The 17,545-nt window shown below is 48.2% G+C and overlaps 1 protein-coding gene across 2 annotated transcripts in view; it reads left to right on the forward strand.

The window, feature by feature from the left end:
- Nucleotides 1-17,545, forward strand: part of LOC149439018 (netrin-1) — a 177,738-nt gene that overhangs the window by 122,766 nt on the left and 37,427 nt on the right. For both annotated transcript variants that reach the window (XM_089659570.1, XM_089659569.1), the window contains exon 5: nucleotides 1,393-1,446. In XM_089659570.1, coding sequence (XP_089515696.1) covers nucleotides 1,393-1,446 — 54 coding nt within the window. The remainder of the gene's footprint in view (nucleotides 1-1,392; nucleotides 1,447-17,545) is intronic.

Here is a 17,545-nt window from a genome sequence, read left to right on the forward strand (position 1 = left end):
TCCCCAACTTCCAATGGGTTCCCTCACCATCAAGTCTAGTAGGGTCCCCTACAAATCTAAATAGGTGCTTAGGAACCAGTCTGCCTAATGGATGGCCTGACACAGATCAATAGGATCATTCAGTCACGCATTCATCACTCATTCCAAGTCAGCATTTCCTAATTCCACTCCTCAAGGACCACTAACAGGTAGCATTTTGTAGACTTCCAGAAAATCTGAAAATATGGGCTGTCGCTGGTTCCCAAAGACTGGTTGCATTCTCTAGAATTCCAAATAATCCTGAAAATATGACCTGTTACTCGTCCCTGAGGACTGGCTTAGAATAAAGTAGTCTGAGAGGGACATGCATGACACTAACTCTGTGGAGCACCATCAAATCTAGTATGCCCCCCCAATTCAGATACGTGGCTAGGAACCATTCTGCCTAATGGTAGCCAGACACGTATCAATAGGACCATTCAATTGATCATTTATCACTGCAGTATGATGCAAATACAGCCTGCCTCGGTACACCCACTCCTCCAGTCTGACATCCACCCATCAAGGCATTTTAATATTTGCATAGCTCCTCCCAAGAGCCAACCCACTGCCTGCTAGCAGGGCTGAGGGCTCTTGAGAGGAGTACTATAGCAGGGCGCTGTGATATTTACAGGAAGCTATGTACAGCACCCTGCCAGCCCCTCCCACCAGCCATGATGTGTCTCTGTTGAATAGAGAAGCACAGGGACTCAGTGATTATATCACTGGGTCTAAAGTAAGTTAAATCATAAACATTGAAAGAATTTATTTAAAAATGTATATAGCATGTTGATGAGGGGGGGGGTAAGGGGAGGAACCAGGGCAGGCAAAACATAAGCAGATTAAACATCAACTTTAGGAATTATTTTTTATTTAAAGAAGTGATCAGCTCTGCCCCCATTATTCAGAAACCTCTGATTGGCCTTTCCCTTAAAGGGAACCTGTCACCAATGAAGTAGCACCTGATTGGATAAATGAACTTGTCAGCTCCAAAGCTCCTAACAAAATGCAGATTTCTGATGTAGAGTGAGAGGCTTACGTAAACCGAGCAAAAACGGATGATTTTAAACTGCCGGTTACTCCGCAATGCTACAGTGAATTCAACTAGTAAAATAAATAGCCAAGTCGTCTTGCTCTTCCCTCCAATGGGTGACAGGTTCTCTTTAATTCAGCGCTGCCTGAAAATAGCTGCCATTAGCTCCCTGGCTGCTCGTGTAGGTAAATACGCTAACAAAGTCATTAAATGTGTACTAACATGACCGCAATGTACCATACGTGCTGCCGTGTAACAAACCTCTCCAGTCCTCTTATGTGTCATAAAGAAATCACTAATTTGTTTTTTTCTTTCCACGCCACCTGCCCATTTTTCCACAGAAATCCCTGTAGCTCCGCCCACTACAGCAGCCAGCAGCACAGAAGAACCGGCAGGTAAGCCAGTCTACATCACTGACTGTAAACACATCTGTATGACCTCATGTGTATCTCCACTGCTGAGCAGTATTAACATCAAGTTATTTCAAACGGATTTTTCCCCAAAATGTCATTTTAGTCACTAAATCACCTTAAATCCTTCTTTATATGAAGAAATGCCACACACAAGATGAAAGCTGACATCAGCCTGGCAAAGGAAGTGGCTGGATAGGCAGGAAGGGAGAGGACTTGTAGGAGAGGGAGCTCTGAGTGGGTGGGCTTATAGAGAAGGGAGCTCTGGGTGGGTGGGCTTATAGGAGAGATGGACCTGTAGGAGACCTGGTGGACAGACAGGTGGACCTGTAGGAGAGGGAGATCCTGGTGGGCAAGTTAAAAGGGGAGAGAGCTCCTGCTGGGTGAGCTAATAAGGGAGGGAGCTCTGGGTGGGTGGGCTTATAGGAGAAGTGGACCTGTAGGAGACCTGGTGGACAGAGAGGTGGACCTGTAGGAGAGGGAGCTCTGGGTGGGTGGGCTTATCGGGGAGGGAGCTCTGGGTGGGTGGGCTTATAGGAGAGGTGGGCCTGTAGGAGACCTGGTGGACAGACAGGTGGACCTGTAGGAGGAGCTCTGGGTAGGCTTATAGAGGAGGGAGCTTGGGGTGGGTGGGCTTATGGGAGAGGTGGACCTGTAGGAGACCTGGTGGACAGACAGGTGGACCTGTAGGAGAGGGAGCTCTGGGTGGATAGGCTTATAGAGGAGGGAGCTTGGGGTGGGTGGGCTTGTGGGAGAGGTGGACCTGTAGGAGACCTGGTGGACAGACAGGTGGACCTGTAGGAGAAGGAGCTCTGGGTGGGCTTATAGAAAAGGGAGCTTGGGGGGTGGGCTTATGGGAGAGGTGGACCTGTAGGAGACCTGGTGGACAGACAGGTGGACCTGTAGCAGAGGGAGCTCTGGGTGGGTGGGCTTATAGAGGAGGGAGCTCGGGGTGGGTGGGCTTATAGGAGAGGTGGACCTGTAAGAGACCTGGTGGACAGACAGGTGGACCTGTAGGAGAGGGAGCTCCTGGTGGGCAAGCTAAAAAGGGAGAGAGCTCCTAGTAGGTGAGCTCATGAAGGGAGGGAGCTCCAGGTGAGTGGGCTTATAGAAGAGGGTGCACCGGGTGGGTGAGGTTATAGGTGGGGGAGCTCTGGGTGGTCGGACTTTATAGGAGAGGGAGCTCTGGTGAGTGGGCTTATTTATTTATTACAGGTACTTATATAGTTCTGTCAATTTACGCCGCGCTTTACATATACATTGTTCATTTACATCAGTCCCTAACCCTTAAGGAGCTTACAGTCTAAGGTCCCTAACTCACATTCACACATACTAAAGCAAATTTAGACCTGGAGGAAACCCACACAGGAACAGGGAGAACATGCAAATTCCAGGCAGTGCCATGGCTAGGATTCAGACCAATGATCCTGGTACTGCCAGGGGGAAGTGCTAACCATTGAGCCACTGTGCTGCCACTGGGCTTGTAGAAGAGGGCGCTCCTGTTGGATGGGCAATCTTTTAGGAGAGGGAGCTCTGTGTAGGTGGGCTTAGTTGAGAGGGAGGTCCAGTTAAGTGGGCTTACAGGAGAGGGAGCTCCGGGTGGGCGGGCTTATAGGAGAAGGAGCTGCCGTTGGGTAGGCTGATGTTCCTGGCACAATACCCTATGCAGGGGATGTTAAAACAGAACGTCTTCTCATCTGGTTTCCCCCCTTCCTCCCTCTTATGTTTCATAATTTTCAGAAACATTTTGCACAGCACTCCCTGCTTCCTCAGTTAGGTGAGAATCGTGTAGGGACCCCCGCTACCTCCAGGTGACTGCTGTGTTACTGAGGGGCACATGTCCGGCACGCGCAGACATGACCATGCCCTCTGCCAGGTATTTGGGAACTGGTGTAGACCAGCAGCATGCACGTGTGGGGGATTCCCATGCATGCTCACATGGTCTCCAAAAGGTCCCAGACACCAGCAGCATGTGCAGGAATCCCCCCACGTGTACAGGCAGGTCTCTGCTAGGATGCAAATACCTGGCAGAGACCAGCGCAACATCTGTGCATGTTCGGGATATTTGAAGATTGCATGCGCAAGAGGAGCTGCAAGAGGAGAATATCACTGGGGTTCCTCTTTAATGGATTAAATAATGGCCTTACAAGTTATCAAAAATATATTAGGAAAGCAGATGTGTCAGTTATTGAAACTTCTACATGTGGCCTACCTCTCTAGGCATCAGAGACCTCTTGCCATAAAGGGGTTAACTGGTTAAGCCAGCAGGAAGTTGCGTAGAGTCAGTATAATAGTAAGATGGGAAGGGTGGTCCCCCCCCATATGCAGCAATATTGCACAGAAAGGGAGGGGGGCGCTATAGAGTGCGCATTGCAAACCTATGTCCGGCAATACAGGTATATATTTGTGTTTTTGCTTTTGGATTAAGCCGTTTGATTATTGACCCAAAAATATCTGATAAAACCCAGAAATGACAATGTTTACCAACTTCAAAAAGTCACTTTTTTTCTGTGTGGTTGACCAATCCTGTGTTTGCCTGATATGGCAGGAGTACGGCTCCTCTTAGGAGTGGCCCCTGGCATTTTACTTTCACTCCCTCCCGATTACAGAGGAATGAGGTGATAACATTTGCACGGTCACGCTTGTGTTTATACATATTTTTGGAAAAACACAAAGTCAGCCAGTTTTTTTAATTGGCGTGAAACGGCCTTCATGTGTTGAAATGGAAAATGAATTCTAATAATAGCGAACAAATATCTTCTCAAGCTGAACCGCGGAGGAATTTTAACAAAAACAAGGTGTGCAAATGAGCGCGAGGTGTACCGTGCCCTGATGGCGACCATGAGGAGGAATAGGCATCTGACCTGGGGAACCAAGCTCTACCAATTGTATTTGTGTGGTTGAAGCAAATCTAAAGACATTTTCTTCAATTTTCATTTAGGATAGAGTGGGTGACGGTTCAAGCCACTTTTTTTGGGCCATCTGTGCATTATTTGGGAGATTTTCCTTCATTTCCTATTCTAAAGAATCAACAGAAAGTGAGAGGATATTTTTCCAATGTCAGGCATAATCCCCTCTTAGATCTGTCACAGGTTTTCCAATCCGAAGATTCTCCCTCTGTTCTGCTGATACCTCAACATTTTGCAGTTGTCACCAGAAAGTTTAAAAAAGAAAAAAAAAAATTAAAAAGCACAACTGGGATGATTAAAGCTCAATCAAAATTTGGCCTTCCCCGGTCATCAGGACTCCATCGTTTGATTGACATCTGTTAGAGGGAGATATTGGAAAACATTTCTTGTTCAATGGTTGCAGCCAAATGATTGGATGCGTTGCTGGCAGAATACATTGTCCTGTTGGAGAGGTGGGGGATGTATTTCATTCCTTTCATCCATCCATTGAATGAAAAAAAAAACAAACCAGGGTGTGTCCACCTTAAACAGCTGGGGTGGAAGTTATGGTTCAAAAAAGCTCAAATAGATGGGTTAGGGTCCTTTTAATTGCTTTAACTGGCATCATTTGTAGAGCTGCAGAAGGATGAACAGAAAGATACAAATGTAACAGTATGCTACATTGTATCATTCTATATTCTGAGTAAATGTTAGGCCCCCTTCACACTGACGGTCCAATTGGACCACCCATAGACCTCTATGGACCGACGGGTGTCCGCTGACCACCCTGGCATCCGATCCAATCCTGATTGGGATCCGTCTGGTGGATCAGATCGGATGACAGTTGAGTGGAAATGGACAGGCGGTCCGTTTCCATCCCACCGCCCTATAGGAAAAAGCAGGCTGTGTCTGCTCTGCACAGCAGAGTGGACACAGACCTGTCATCCGCTTGCTCAGCGGGGATCAGCGGAGAGATCCCCCCCCCCCCCGCTGAGCAAACAGATCTGCTGGCGGGTCTGTTCCATCTGAAAAGGGGCCTTATTGTAAACCCTGTCAGACTGCTTTTTTGACAGCTAGAGCTACCGATATCTTCTCTGAGCATACTGACGGGGTTCCAGAAGCAGTACAGAGAGACTGGACGTGCTACACACGTCCTGTGTACAATGATGATTTTTTGGGGTGCATGTGTAGCATGCCCAAGGTCTGGAACTAGTGATAAAAACTTGTCATGCATGGTTCAAATTTTGATCCATGTATGGTCAGGGGGGTTGTACAGAAGTCAATCTACTGATTGACATCTGTACAACCATCCTGCCGGATTTTCCCTGCTTAATCAGCGCTGCAGGCTATAGACTGCAATGCTGATCAGAGTATTCCGATGGCAGGAAAGTCTGGCCGCTATCAAAATTCAACAGCTCACCCGGAGGATTCCCTCATCCACATCAAGTGTGTGGATTCGGGAACAAAAAAAAAACCTGACTGATATATGGGCTTCTTTAGCAGCAGACCATCCTTTAGCCATACATTTTTGTGAAAAGAAAAGTAAGTCAGCAAAGTGTCCTCTTCTTCATCCCCATCTTTGTAGTAAGCGGGGATTTCGTTGCAATTGCACAATGGAGAACACATACAAAAAAAAAAAACAAACAAAAAAAAAAACTCCATACAAGTAATTCAACAGCGTAACCAAATACAAATGACCCAAAATATTCTGAGAACCCAGTTCAAAAATAGTCGTGACCATAGAAACACCGCATGGCCAGTTGCAACCTATAAATTTATTTACTGACAAAATCATTAAAATGCCGTGTAAGAGACCGAGCATAGCAGGGCCCCAGCTGTGATAATAATATATACGAACGTTATCCTAGATTCAGCATCCATCCATCCATACAACAAATCAAAAAAAAAAAAAGAAGTAAAACTGAAAGGTCCAACTAACAGTCTGAGACGTTCTTTGTTGTGTCCATACATCTATGGATATCACAATGGGGGAACTCCAACAACAGGCCTTGTCATAAAAAAAAACACATGCTAAAGTACAGTATTCTAAATGTTTTTCTGCAACTGCCAACTAGAGAATGAAGTGGTGGTTCCTTCCATCCTGGTCTTACCGGTCTTTTTGTAATAATGAGATCTTAGCAGACACCATACAGAATTCAATGCCCCAGCATTGAGTTCTTGTAAAAAAGGACAGTGTAGTGCAGCCTTTCTCAACAGAGAGAAACCCTTTCTGGTCTCAGGGAACCTCTGCTAAAAAGGACTATAGCTACAACCCATGGTACATTAGTGTGATGGCCAGAGGGAAGAATGCTCCTCACACTTGTGGTCATTGGGAAGAATTACCCCCTTACACTTGTGGTCATTGGGAAGAATTACCCCCTTACACTTGTGGTCATTGGGAAGAATTACCCCCTTACACTTGTGGTCATTGGGAAGAATTACCCCCTTACACTTGTGGTCATTGGGAAGAATTACCCCCTTACACTTGTGGTCATTGGGAAGAATTACCCCCTTACACTTGTGGTCATTGGGAAGAACGCTCCTTACACTTGTGGTCATTGGGAAGAATTACCCCCTTACACTTGTGGTCATTGGGAAGAACGCTCCTTACACTTGTGGTCATTGGGAAGAACGCTCCTTACACTTGTGGTCATTGGGAAGAATTACCCCCTTACACTTGTGGTCATTGGGAAGAACGCTCCTTACACTTGTGGTCATTGGGAAGAACGCTCCTTACACTTGTGGTCATTGGGAAGAATTACCCCATTACACTTGTGGTCATTGGGAAGAACGCTCCTTCCACTTGTGGTCATTGGGAAGAATTACCCCCTTACACTTGTGGTCATTGGGAAGAACGCTCCTTACACTTGTGGTCATTGGGAAGAACGCTCCTTACACTTGTGGTCATTGGGAAGAATTACCCCCTTACACTTGTGGTCATTGGGAAGAATGCTCCTTACACTTGTGGTCATTGGGAAGAATTACCCCCTTACACTTGTGGTCATTGGGAAGAATTACCCCATTACACTTGTGGTAATTGGGAAGAATTACCCCCTTACACTTGTGGTCATTGGGAAGAACGCTCCTTACACTTGTGGTCATTGGGAAGAATGACCCCCTTACAGATAGCAAAAAAGATCAATGGTGTCAGTGGGAACTTATCTGAGAGGCATTGCTAAAGGATCTCCTAGCAGCCTGTGAATGAACCCTAGGGTTCCATGAAATCCTGGTTGAGAAACCCTGATCTACAGCTGCACATCTCACTTGTCTAAGGATAATCAGTCTTGTATGGATAAAAATTTTAGACAAACTCAATATGGTCCTCAGCCAGTACCACGCAAATAAACTGGTCACACCATAGGAATCAGGGGCAGACTGACCATTTGGAAACTCTGGCACTGCCCGAGGGTGCGGGTAGTGGGGGCCCCATGAGATGCCCCTGGTACCTTTTTCATAGGCTTTTTTGAGTTTGGGCAAGGACACAGGGGCCCCATGATCCCATATTGCCCGGGGGCCCCATGAGTTGTCAGTGCGCCCCTGATAGGAATATAAACTGTTCACATTCCTTTTGAGAATATGAATTGTCCTAAACGATGGTTCTGAAGCAACAGGGTGCTATATAAATGGAGATCAATTAAAGATTGCCCACAAAGTTATTGCATGCAATTCCAAAACACAGAGAGTATCAGAACCACATATACATCCTCCATCCTGAATTCCTGGCATCCACATAATATACTTTGTGATTGTCTTGTGGGCTTTTCTGTGATTCCTTGTGGGCTGGTGGTGTCCCAGCCTCCACATGCCCATAACCATTACTGATCCGAATTGATTTTTCCAGACAAAATGGCCAAATGTTGGATGGTGGGGTGGAGGCTGTAGATTAGACAGGCCTTATCACATAAGGGCAGGGAACCTGATAATTGGACATTGACCTATGGGGAATCACCAACACCCCCGTCCATTTTTTAATCAGTATTTTCCAGTGTTCATATGCTGAAATATTTAGTTCTTGGTGATTCTCTGAGCCTTCGATCTCTGCAGTGAAAAGTTTGTGGTTTTTCCTAGACCACAATCCAGTGTTGATGTCATTGATTCTTAGATCATTGCTGAATTTCTGCTGGCTTTGGTGCGGTCTGAGAATGAGTTGGATTGTTTGCCAAGAGCTACCAGGCAGTATTCTATGTGAGGTAAAACATTTGTGTTAAAAAAAAAATGTAGACACCCTCCCTAATATAATGCAAAAATAATTGTGACTGATAAAATCACAATTTTTTTACATTATATTATATTTTATTGTAGCCCTGATGAAGGGGGGGCTCCTTTGACCCCCAAAACACGTTGAATGTCTTATAACATTAATAAATTAATTTGGACTCTTATCTTTTGGTCTGGCGCTCCTTCCATATATGCACGTCTTCCTCTGGTAACCTGCTGGAGTACCCACAGTAGGATGGCCTTGCCTGTTTTGAGCAGCCTAACCTGAGCCATTGAGCTCTTCAAATGTTTTTTGCCTTCTCACTACCTTGTTTAAACTCATATCCAGGGGCGGACTGACAACTCATGGGGCCCCCGGGCAATAGGAGATCATGGGGCCCCTGTGTCCTTGACCAAACTCAAAAAAGCCTATGAAAAAGGTACCAGGGGCATCTCATGGGGCCCCCTACTGACCCCGGGCCCTCGGGCAGTGCCCGAGTTTCCAAATGGTCAGTCCACCCCTGCTTGTATCAAAGTCCCAAGCCTCTTGGATGCCCTTTTTTTCATAAGTTAACCCCTTGCCACCTCCTGGCCCTTTAAGGGGCTTCAGATGCTGGCAGGCAGGGCGGTGTTTCTGATCATGTGACCGCCATGATTGGCGGTCACAGTGGTCACATAATCAGGAAGCTCCAGATCGCAAGTAAAGATTGGGAGCTTTCCGTCGGGCGATGGTAAGTATGCCGGGAGCACGCAGGGCGCGCACTCTCGGCAAGCTCTGTTTGTCTTTAGGTACTCATAAATGCAGCCTCTCAGCATTAAGGCCCACCCGCCGAGAGGCCACATATATGCGTATGGCTGGCAGGAAGGGGTTAAACATATCAAGAAAAACTGTACATTTAAAATCATCATGAAGACAGTTACACAATGCACTACATTAATCCTTCATATTAATTCCCGCCATGATGCACTTTCAGAGATTCCATTCCTAGCATCTTGATTGTGTTTTACGCGTTTCGTACGGCAGAGCCTGCTTCTTCAGGAAATAAACTGATTATTTATAACTGTCTGTCACAATTGCAACAAATGAGTAAAAGTTGATGCAAGGTAAAATCAGCCACATGGATGGATAGACAGACCAGAAACCAAAGATGCTCTAGAAGGCTCGACAATCCATGGAGCAGTATAGTGCGGTCATCAACCGCACTATACTGTTGGTCTATCCATCCATGTGACTGATTCTGCCTTGCATCTCCCTTTCCACATTTGTTACAATTGACTTTTATACATAATCCGTTTATCTTCATAAAGAAGTAGTCCCTTTCCTGCGAAACGTGTCGAAGAACACAGGATGCTATGAATGGAATCTCTGAACGTGCATCATGGCAGGAATTAATATGAAGAGTTAATATAATTCATCGTGTAACTGTCTTCGTGAAGATTTTACTTGTACAGTTTTTCATTATATATGTTAGGGATCCGGGTATGACCAGAAATGTGTGGACTGACACAGGGAAGTAGCAGGCTTCAAGAACACAGGTGTAGTCAGGCTGGAGAGGTGGAATGGTCAGGCAGGCCGTAAGGTACTGTCAGGTGCCACCTGGCAGTGTCTCTAGCAGCCCACAGCACGGATTTCCCCAGGGCGCGGGGTCTAAGTACCAGCCTGCTATTCACCAGGGCCCCTGATGGTGGGGATGGACTTGGTGTAGACTGGAACCAGGTCGCGACCCCTGAGTGCGTCCGGCTGTGGTAGAGAGTACTGGCAGGGGAGTGCAGGAACGGAGTCTGATGGGAAGAGGCAGGCAGACTTACCAGAGGTGATCCGTGCGGGATGGATGGATATTCCTGACAATATATTTAAATTGACAGTTTTTATTTGGAGACTATTTTTTGGTGTGGTACAGTTCAAGTCCTATTTAGCTGTGTGTCTTAGGGGATTTCCCATGGCTCCAGGTCATGGTATATCTAATAGTAGTTGGTCACATTCAACTGGGTTTGTTCTGTAATGTTAAGGATGTTCCAACTGAACATGGGACTTGGAGAAGCTATGAAACATCTTCACATGACAAACCCAACTGCTACTAGCCTTCCTCTCTCTGGTCTTCTCAGATTTCCCTTCCTCAGTAGGGAATCCTCAGATATATTTCCCTTCCTCAATAATTCCTTCTCAGGGTACCCCGTCTCAGGATATGGGGGCTGAGTGCCATGTGATTAGATGGCCCGGATCTGGGACGTGAGGATGTGCCGGGCTGCAGTGTCCGTGTGTGTGCTCTGCTGGTCCTTGTTTTGAATTGTTGCTCCAGTCCTGACACGCCCGACATGGTTCAGCAGACCCTCGCACGGGGAAATACGTAGATTAGCTGACAATGAGAGAAGCAGAAACAAGAAAATCAGTGCGTGTTTTTTTTTTCTGTGAAAGTAAGAAGCTGATAATGGACAGGACATAAAAAAATAAACACAACAGAGGAAAAATTCACCGCATACCCAGGTCCACCCTTCTACTGACCGTAAATTCTCACATGTTGGTGACCTCCAACCTTCATACCTGTCATCTGGTCTGTCTCTTTCTCTCTCTCTCTTTCTCTCTCTTGTACAGCTTCTTGGAAAATGATAGGTTGGAATTTTACCTGCAAAAAAAAACATCTGCCTGGCCAGGAATAGTTAAGAGACCTTCAAGGGCATTTTCAGGAGGAGAGGTCATCAATGGTAGCTTACATATTCTTTTAAAGGATCGGTCCTTCCCTGACCTTTTGTCTTAGATTCACCAACAGGGAGATCTCTCTGCCAGAATTGTAAACTTTGTTCCTGAACCCCTCATAATGGACACAGCAGAAATGTAGGCCTAGGGCTCAGTATAGGCATGGTGGGAACTCCTCATAATGGGCAAAACAGGTGTACAGACCTGGGAAATCAGCACAGGGATGCTGAAACCCCTCATAATGGGCACAGCGGGTGTACAGACCTGGGAACTCAGCACAGGGATGGTGAAACCCCTCATAATGGGCACAGCAGGTGTACAGACCTGGGAACTCAGCACAAGGATGGTGGGAACCCCTCATAATGGGCACAGAAGGTGTTCAGACCCGGGAACTCAACACATGGATGGTGGGGACCCCTTATAATGAGCACAGCGGGTGTACAGACGCGGGAACTCAGCACGGGGATGGTTGGAGTTTATCATAATGGGCAAAGCAGGTGTACAGACCTGGAAACCCAATGCAGGGATTGTGGGAACCCCCTAAAATGGGTGCAGCAGGAACTCAACACAGGGATCTCAGCAATCAATTCCCTGAGATATAGAAGAGACTGTCAGGGAGGATACCTCTCCAGCAGCTCCCGCACCCTGAAGTATGGGTTCCAGGTGGATGGACGCTTTAAGATAAGAGCTTGCAGAAAGATGACAATAAAAAAAGCACACAATCTATAATACCGTGACAGACAGCAAAAGAACCAAAAGATGGCCAACATCAGATGTTCAGTATACCAGGAAGTGTGCAGGATCTGAATCTGGGTCTGAGTGCCAAGGACCGTCATTACATGAAGTAGGCAGGGCCAGGCTCTTTGCACCAGAAACGGTTTATCTTAGTCCGTAGGGTTCAATATTGAGTTGGCCCCGCCCTTTGCAGCTATAACAGCTTCAACTTTTCTGGGAAGGCCGTCCACAAGGTTTAGGAGGGTGTCTATGGGAAGGTTGGACCATTCTTCCAGAAGCACATTTGTCAGGTCAGGCACTGATGTCGGGGGAGGAGGCCTAGATCGCAGTCTCCGCTCTAATTCATCCCAAAGGTGTTCTATGGGGTTGAGGTCAGGACTCTGTGCAGGCCAGTCAAGTTCCTCCACCCCAAACTGGCTCCTCCATGTCTTTATGGACCTTGCTTTGTGCACTGGTGTGCAGTCATGTTGGAACAGGAAGGGGCCATCCCCAAACTCTTTCCACAAAGTGGGGAGCATGAAATTGTCCAAAATGTCTTGGTATGCTGACGCCTTCAGAGTTCCTTTCCCTGGAACTAGGGGGCCAAGCCCAACCCCTAAAAAACAATCTCACACCATAATCCCCCTTCCACCAAACTTTACACTTGGCACAAAGCAGTCAGGCAAGTACCGTTCTCCTGGCCACCGCCAAACCCAGACACGTCCATTGGATTGCCCGACAGAGAAGCATGATTGGTCCCTCAAGAGAACACGTCTCCACTGCTCTAGAGTCCAGTGGCAGCGTGCTTTACACCACGGCATCCGACGCTTTGCATTGCACTTGGTGATGTACGGCTTGGATGCAGCTGCTCGGCCATGGAAACCCATTCCATGAAGCTCTCTACGCACTGTTGTTGGGCTCATCTGAAGGCCACACCAAGTTTGGAGGTCTTTAGCTATTGACTCTGCAGACAGTTAGCGACTTCTGCGCACTGTGCGCTTCAGCATGCGCTGACCCCGCTCTGTCATGTGACGTGGCCTACCACTTGGTGGCTGAGTTGCTGTTGTTCCCAGTTGCTTCCACTTTACTAAATATTCCACGCTCAACTGTTAGTGGGATTATAACAGACAGGAAATGTCACGGATGGACTTATTGCACAGGTGACCACCTATTACGGGACCACGCTTGGAGTCACTGAGCTCCTGAGAGCGACCCATTCTTTCACCAATGTCTGTAGAAGCAGTCTGCATGCCTGGGGGATGATTGTATACACCTGTGTCCATGGAGGGGATTGGAACACCTGAATCACATGATTTGGAGGGCGGGGCCAATACTTTTGGTGATATAGTGTGTGTATATATACACTGTATATACAACCTGTGTGCTAGGTGTTTGCTTGGCGTTCAGCTTTAAGTGACCTGTTGGCTGTGCTCCATAGGTGGCCATTGACGCAGGAAGCAGGAGATATAATGATAGGGGAAGAGCTTCCATTAGGTATACAGTATATATAGGCAGGAGGCAGCAGGGGCGCAGTGACATCACTGAACGAACAAGGACAAGTCCCAGAATCCAACCTGTCATTTTCTGAACGCTGCAGTCAGGATAATGGCTGTGAAATGACAGGTACAGATGGCTCCCCCGTGGTACAGCGATCCTGCTAATCCGGCAGACATCTGAGGGGATTAGGAGGACAATGTGGAGAAGGGCTCAGCGTGAAGTGTGGATGTCACCCCAGGCGCTCGTTTGAAGGCGAATAACCACCGATAATAGTCAGAGCCGTCGTCGGGGTGGAATGTGAAACGCCGCGGAGGGCTTATTATCTCCGCTGACAAGTCCTTGCCGTCTCTTCATCTGCACTTCATATTGCTTTTTTTTTTTTTTTTTTTTTGAGACACATAGAAGGCCAAAATAATATTCATTGGTCTTTATTTGTCGCTGATGTTTTCAATATATTAATTAGCAATTTTAACATTTGGGTCATTAGATCCGACCTCCGGCCTCCCCTTCAGTCTTCAGTCAATCTTGCACAGTAGCGGCTCCGTTCCTGGACTGAAATGGCTTACTCTGATTTCAGTGCACACTGTGAGCTTCTCACAATGTGCATTAGAAGCTGCAGCAAGTCAGACAGAGCTCCGCCTCATTTCCTGGCTGGAGGACGTCCAGCATCAACTCCCCAGCCTGCCTGCTGAAAAAAAGACCAAAAATTTAAGAAAAAACGCTTTTCTTAGTTTCTGTTATAAAAATTTGAAAACAGGTAATTTTTCTTGTTCGCTGATGAGGCTGCACAGAGGGGCACTGATGAGACGGTACTGAGGGGCACTGATGAGGTGGTACTGAGGGTCACTGATGAGACGGTACTGAGGGGCACTGATGAGACGGTACTGAGGGGCACTGATGAGACGGTACTGAGGGGCACTGATGAGGTGGTACTGAGGGTCACTGATGAGACGGTACTGAGGGGCACTGATGAGACGGTACTGAGGGGCACTGATGAGACGGTACTGAGGGTCACTGATGAGACGGTACTGAGGGGCACTGATGAGGCGGTACTGAGGGTCACTGATGAGACGGTACTGAGGGGCACTGATGAGGCGGTACTGAGGGTCACTGATGAGGTTGCACTGAGGGGCACTGATGAGGCGGTACTGAGGGTCACTGATGAGGCGGTACTGAGGGGCACTGATGAGGTTGCACTGAGGGGCACTGATGAGGCGGTACTGAGAGTCACTGATGAGGCGGTACTGAGGGGCACTGATGAGGTTGCACTGAGGGGCACTGATGAGGTGGTACTGAGGGGCACTGATGAGGTGGTACTGAGGGGCACTGATGAGGTGGTACTGAGGGGCACTGATGAGGCGGTACTGAGGGTCACTGATGAGGTTGCACTGAGGGGCACTGATGAGGTTGCACTGAGGGTCACTGATGAGGCGGTACTGAGGGGCACTGATGAGGTTGCACTGAGGGGCACTGATGAGATGGTACTGAGGGGCACTGATGAGGCGGTACTGAGGGGCACTGATGAGGCTGCACAGAGGGGCACTGATGAGACGGTACTGAGGGGCACTGATGAGGCGGTACTGTGGGTCACTGATGAGGTTGCACTGAGGGGCACTGATGAGGTTGCACTGAGGGTCACTGATGAGGCGGTACTGAGGGTCACTGATGAGGCGGTACTGAGGGTCACTGATGAGGCGGTACTGAGGGGCACTGATGAGGTTGCACTGAGGGTCACTGATGAGGCGGTACTGAGGGGCACTGATGAGGTTGCACTGAGGGTCACTGATGAGGCGGCACAGAGGGTCACTGATGAGGCGGCACAGAGGGGCACTGAGGCGGCACTGATGAGACTGCACTGAGGGGCACTGATGAGGTTGCACTGAGGGTCACTGATGAGGTTGCACTGAGGGGCACTGATGAGGTTGCACTGAGGGGCACTGATGAGGCGGTACTGAGGGGCACTGATGAGGTTGCACTGAGGGGCACTGATGAGGCGGCACAGAGGGGCACTGAGGCGGCACTGATGAGGCGGTACTGAGGGGCACTGATGAGGTTGCACTGAGGGTCACTGATGAGGCGGCACAGAGGGGCACTGAGGCGGCACTGATGAGACTGCACTGAGGGGCACTGATGAGGTTGCAATGAGGGTCACTGATGAGGCTGCACAGAGGGGCACTGAGGCGGCACTGATGAGACTGCACTGAGGGGCACTGATGAAGCGGCACTGATGAGGCTGCACCGAGGGGCACTGATGAGGCGGTACTGAGGGGCACTGATGAGGCTGCACAGAGGGGCACTGAGGCGGCAATGATGAGACTGCACTGAGGGGCATTGAAGAAGCGGCACTGATGAGGCTGCACCAAGGGGCATTGATGAAGCGGCACCGATGAAGCTGCACCGAGGGGCACTGATGAGGCTGCACCTACATATACACAGTGAGTGAGCGTTGTCACACCAGGACATGAAATGTGTTACTGGCAGGATCACCAGGAGAAAATGAAGGGGAAAAAATACTTGAAAAAGAAAACCAATGCAGCCACATGCCCTTGTATAAATTAGGAGGCAGCTTTGGAGGAGTTTGGAACAGACTACCACAGCGCAACTCGCATACACCTGAAGAGGGAAGCTGAACACAACCTTTTCCTTTGACTCAGGTTAGAGTGTGAGGACCTACACTAACAAAGATATATTGGAGAGCAAGACGAACCCTGCTTTCAGATGATAGCATAACAGCGACAGTTTAGCCAACCATACACGATTAATTATTTTTCATTCGACCAGCGGGTTGAACAAAAAAAAAAGAAGCTGATTCCCCATCCACACACTCTATGTGGATGGGGGAATCCACCAACTGAGCTATTGTATTCTAACAGCAAGGAATCTTCCCCGCCATCAGAATACAATGATCAGTGTTGTCAGCTATAGCCAGTGGCACTGATTGTTCATCAAAATCCCAACAGGCTGGTTGTAGACAAGTCGATCCATAGTGGACACAGTTTACTATGCTTCAGTTATAAATGGAAACAGGAGCAGTCGGTACCGATCACTCACTGTTTTCATTCAGGAAAGGAAAGGGCCGGTAAATAGGACACATTCACCAGCGCCCCCGCTCTCCATCCTGAAATGATCCCCTTGTGTGCCCAGAGCAGCTGCCGGCAGGAGAGGAGGGAAGCTCTGTAGGAGAGGGGGGCAGCAGAGGGGTGGGGGGCACAGATACCGATCCCCCTGCAGTGTAGCCGGAGGGAGAAAAAGGAGAAGCCATCAGCGCTGCAGGGGGAGCCACAGGAGTTGGCAGTAAGGTAGTACAGCCAGCCCTCTGCCGGGCAGGTGTCCGGGCCCCCCTTTTAAACTGATGGGGCCCGGACCCGGTACAGGAGGGCCAGCTGTACTGCCATATCAGCATCCCTAATCATGTGGCCAACTGCTTCTAATTATATGAGCAGCAATGGAAGGAGCAAACTGCTCCCTCTAGAACTGGTCACCAAAAGCCCTCAGCCTTGGACTTGTTGAGACCTCACTGGGCAGACCACCACTACTGGGGCGCATGCAACCAACTGCTTCCAGTTATTCGACCAGCACTGGAAGGAGCATACAGCAGCATTTTCTCCAAGGAAAGGCAGGTTCAAAACAGTGAAATTACCATCATTTTTGTCAAATAACTTCCCCAAATGCCTCCAATTTCATGATGGCCGTCTTCTGCACTGACCGCCGCTCTCCACAGATCTACAACCCCCTCCTGTATCTCTTTCAGCCTCGTATTGCAGGGATTTTTCTTCTCTTTAACATCGTCCTTTGTGCAGTAATTAATCGGTGACTGTTTGAACTCCCTCTTTCCCAAGGTGCTCTGGACTCCTCAGCGTTTCGATGGCAATAGATAAACCCTCATCCGCGCCGGAGGCTTGCCTCGTCTTCTCGGGCAGAATGCAGAGCTGGGTTTTGCGAAGAGCTCTCTCTCTCTTTTCTTGGCAGAGGTTGGAGGATTCCAATGAGTATTAGTAATTCTCTCTCTTTCTCCGCTTGCATTTCATTACATTCAATTACTCGATCCGCGCAGGGCCGAAGCGGAGTGTGTAACTGCCTGAGAATGTGCTCG

This window comes from Staurois parvus, unplaced genomic scaffold (genome assembly GCF_062004578.1).
Source record: "Staurois parvus isolate SC_StPar_1 unplaced genomic scaffold, SC_StPar_1.0 ptg001165l, whole genome shotgun sequence".
Lineage (NCBI taxonomy): Eukaryota > Metazoa > Chordata > Amphibia > Anura > Ranidae > Staurois > Staurois parvus.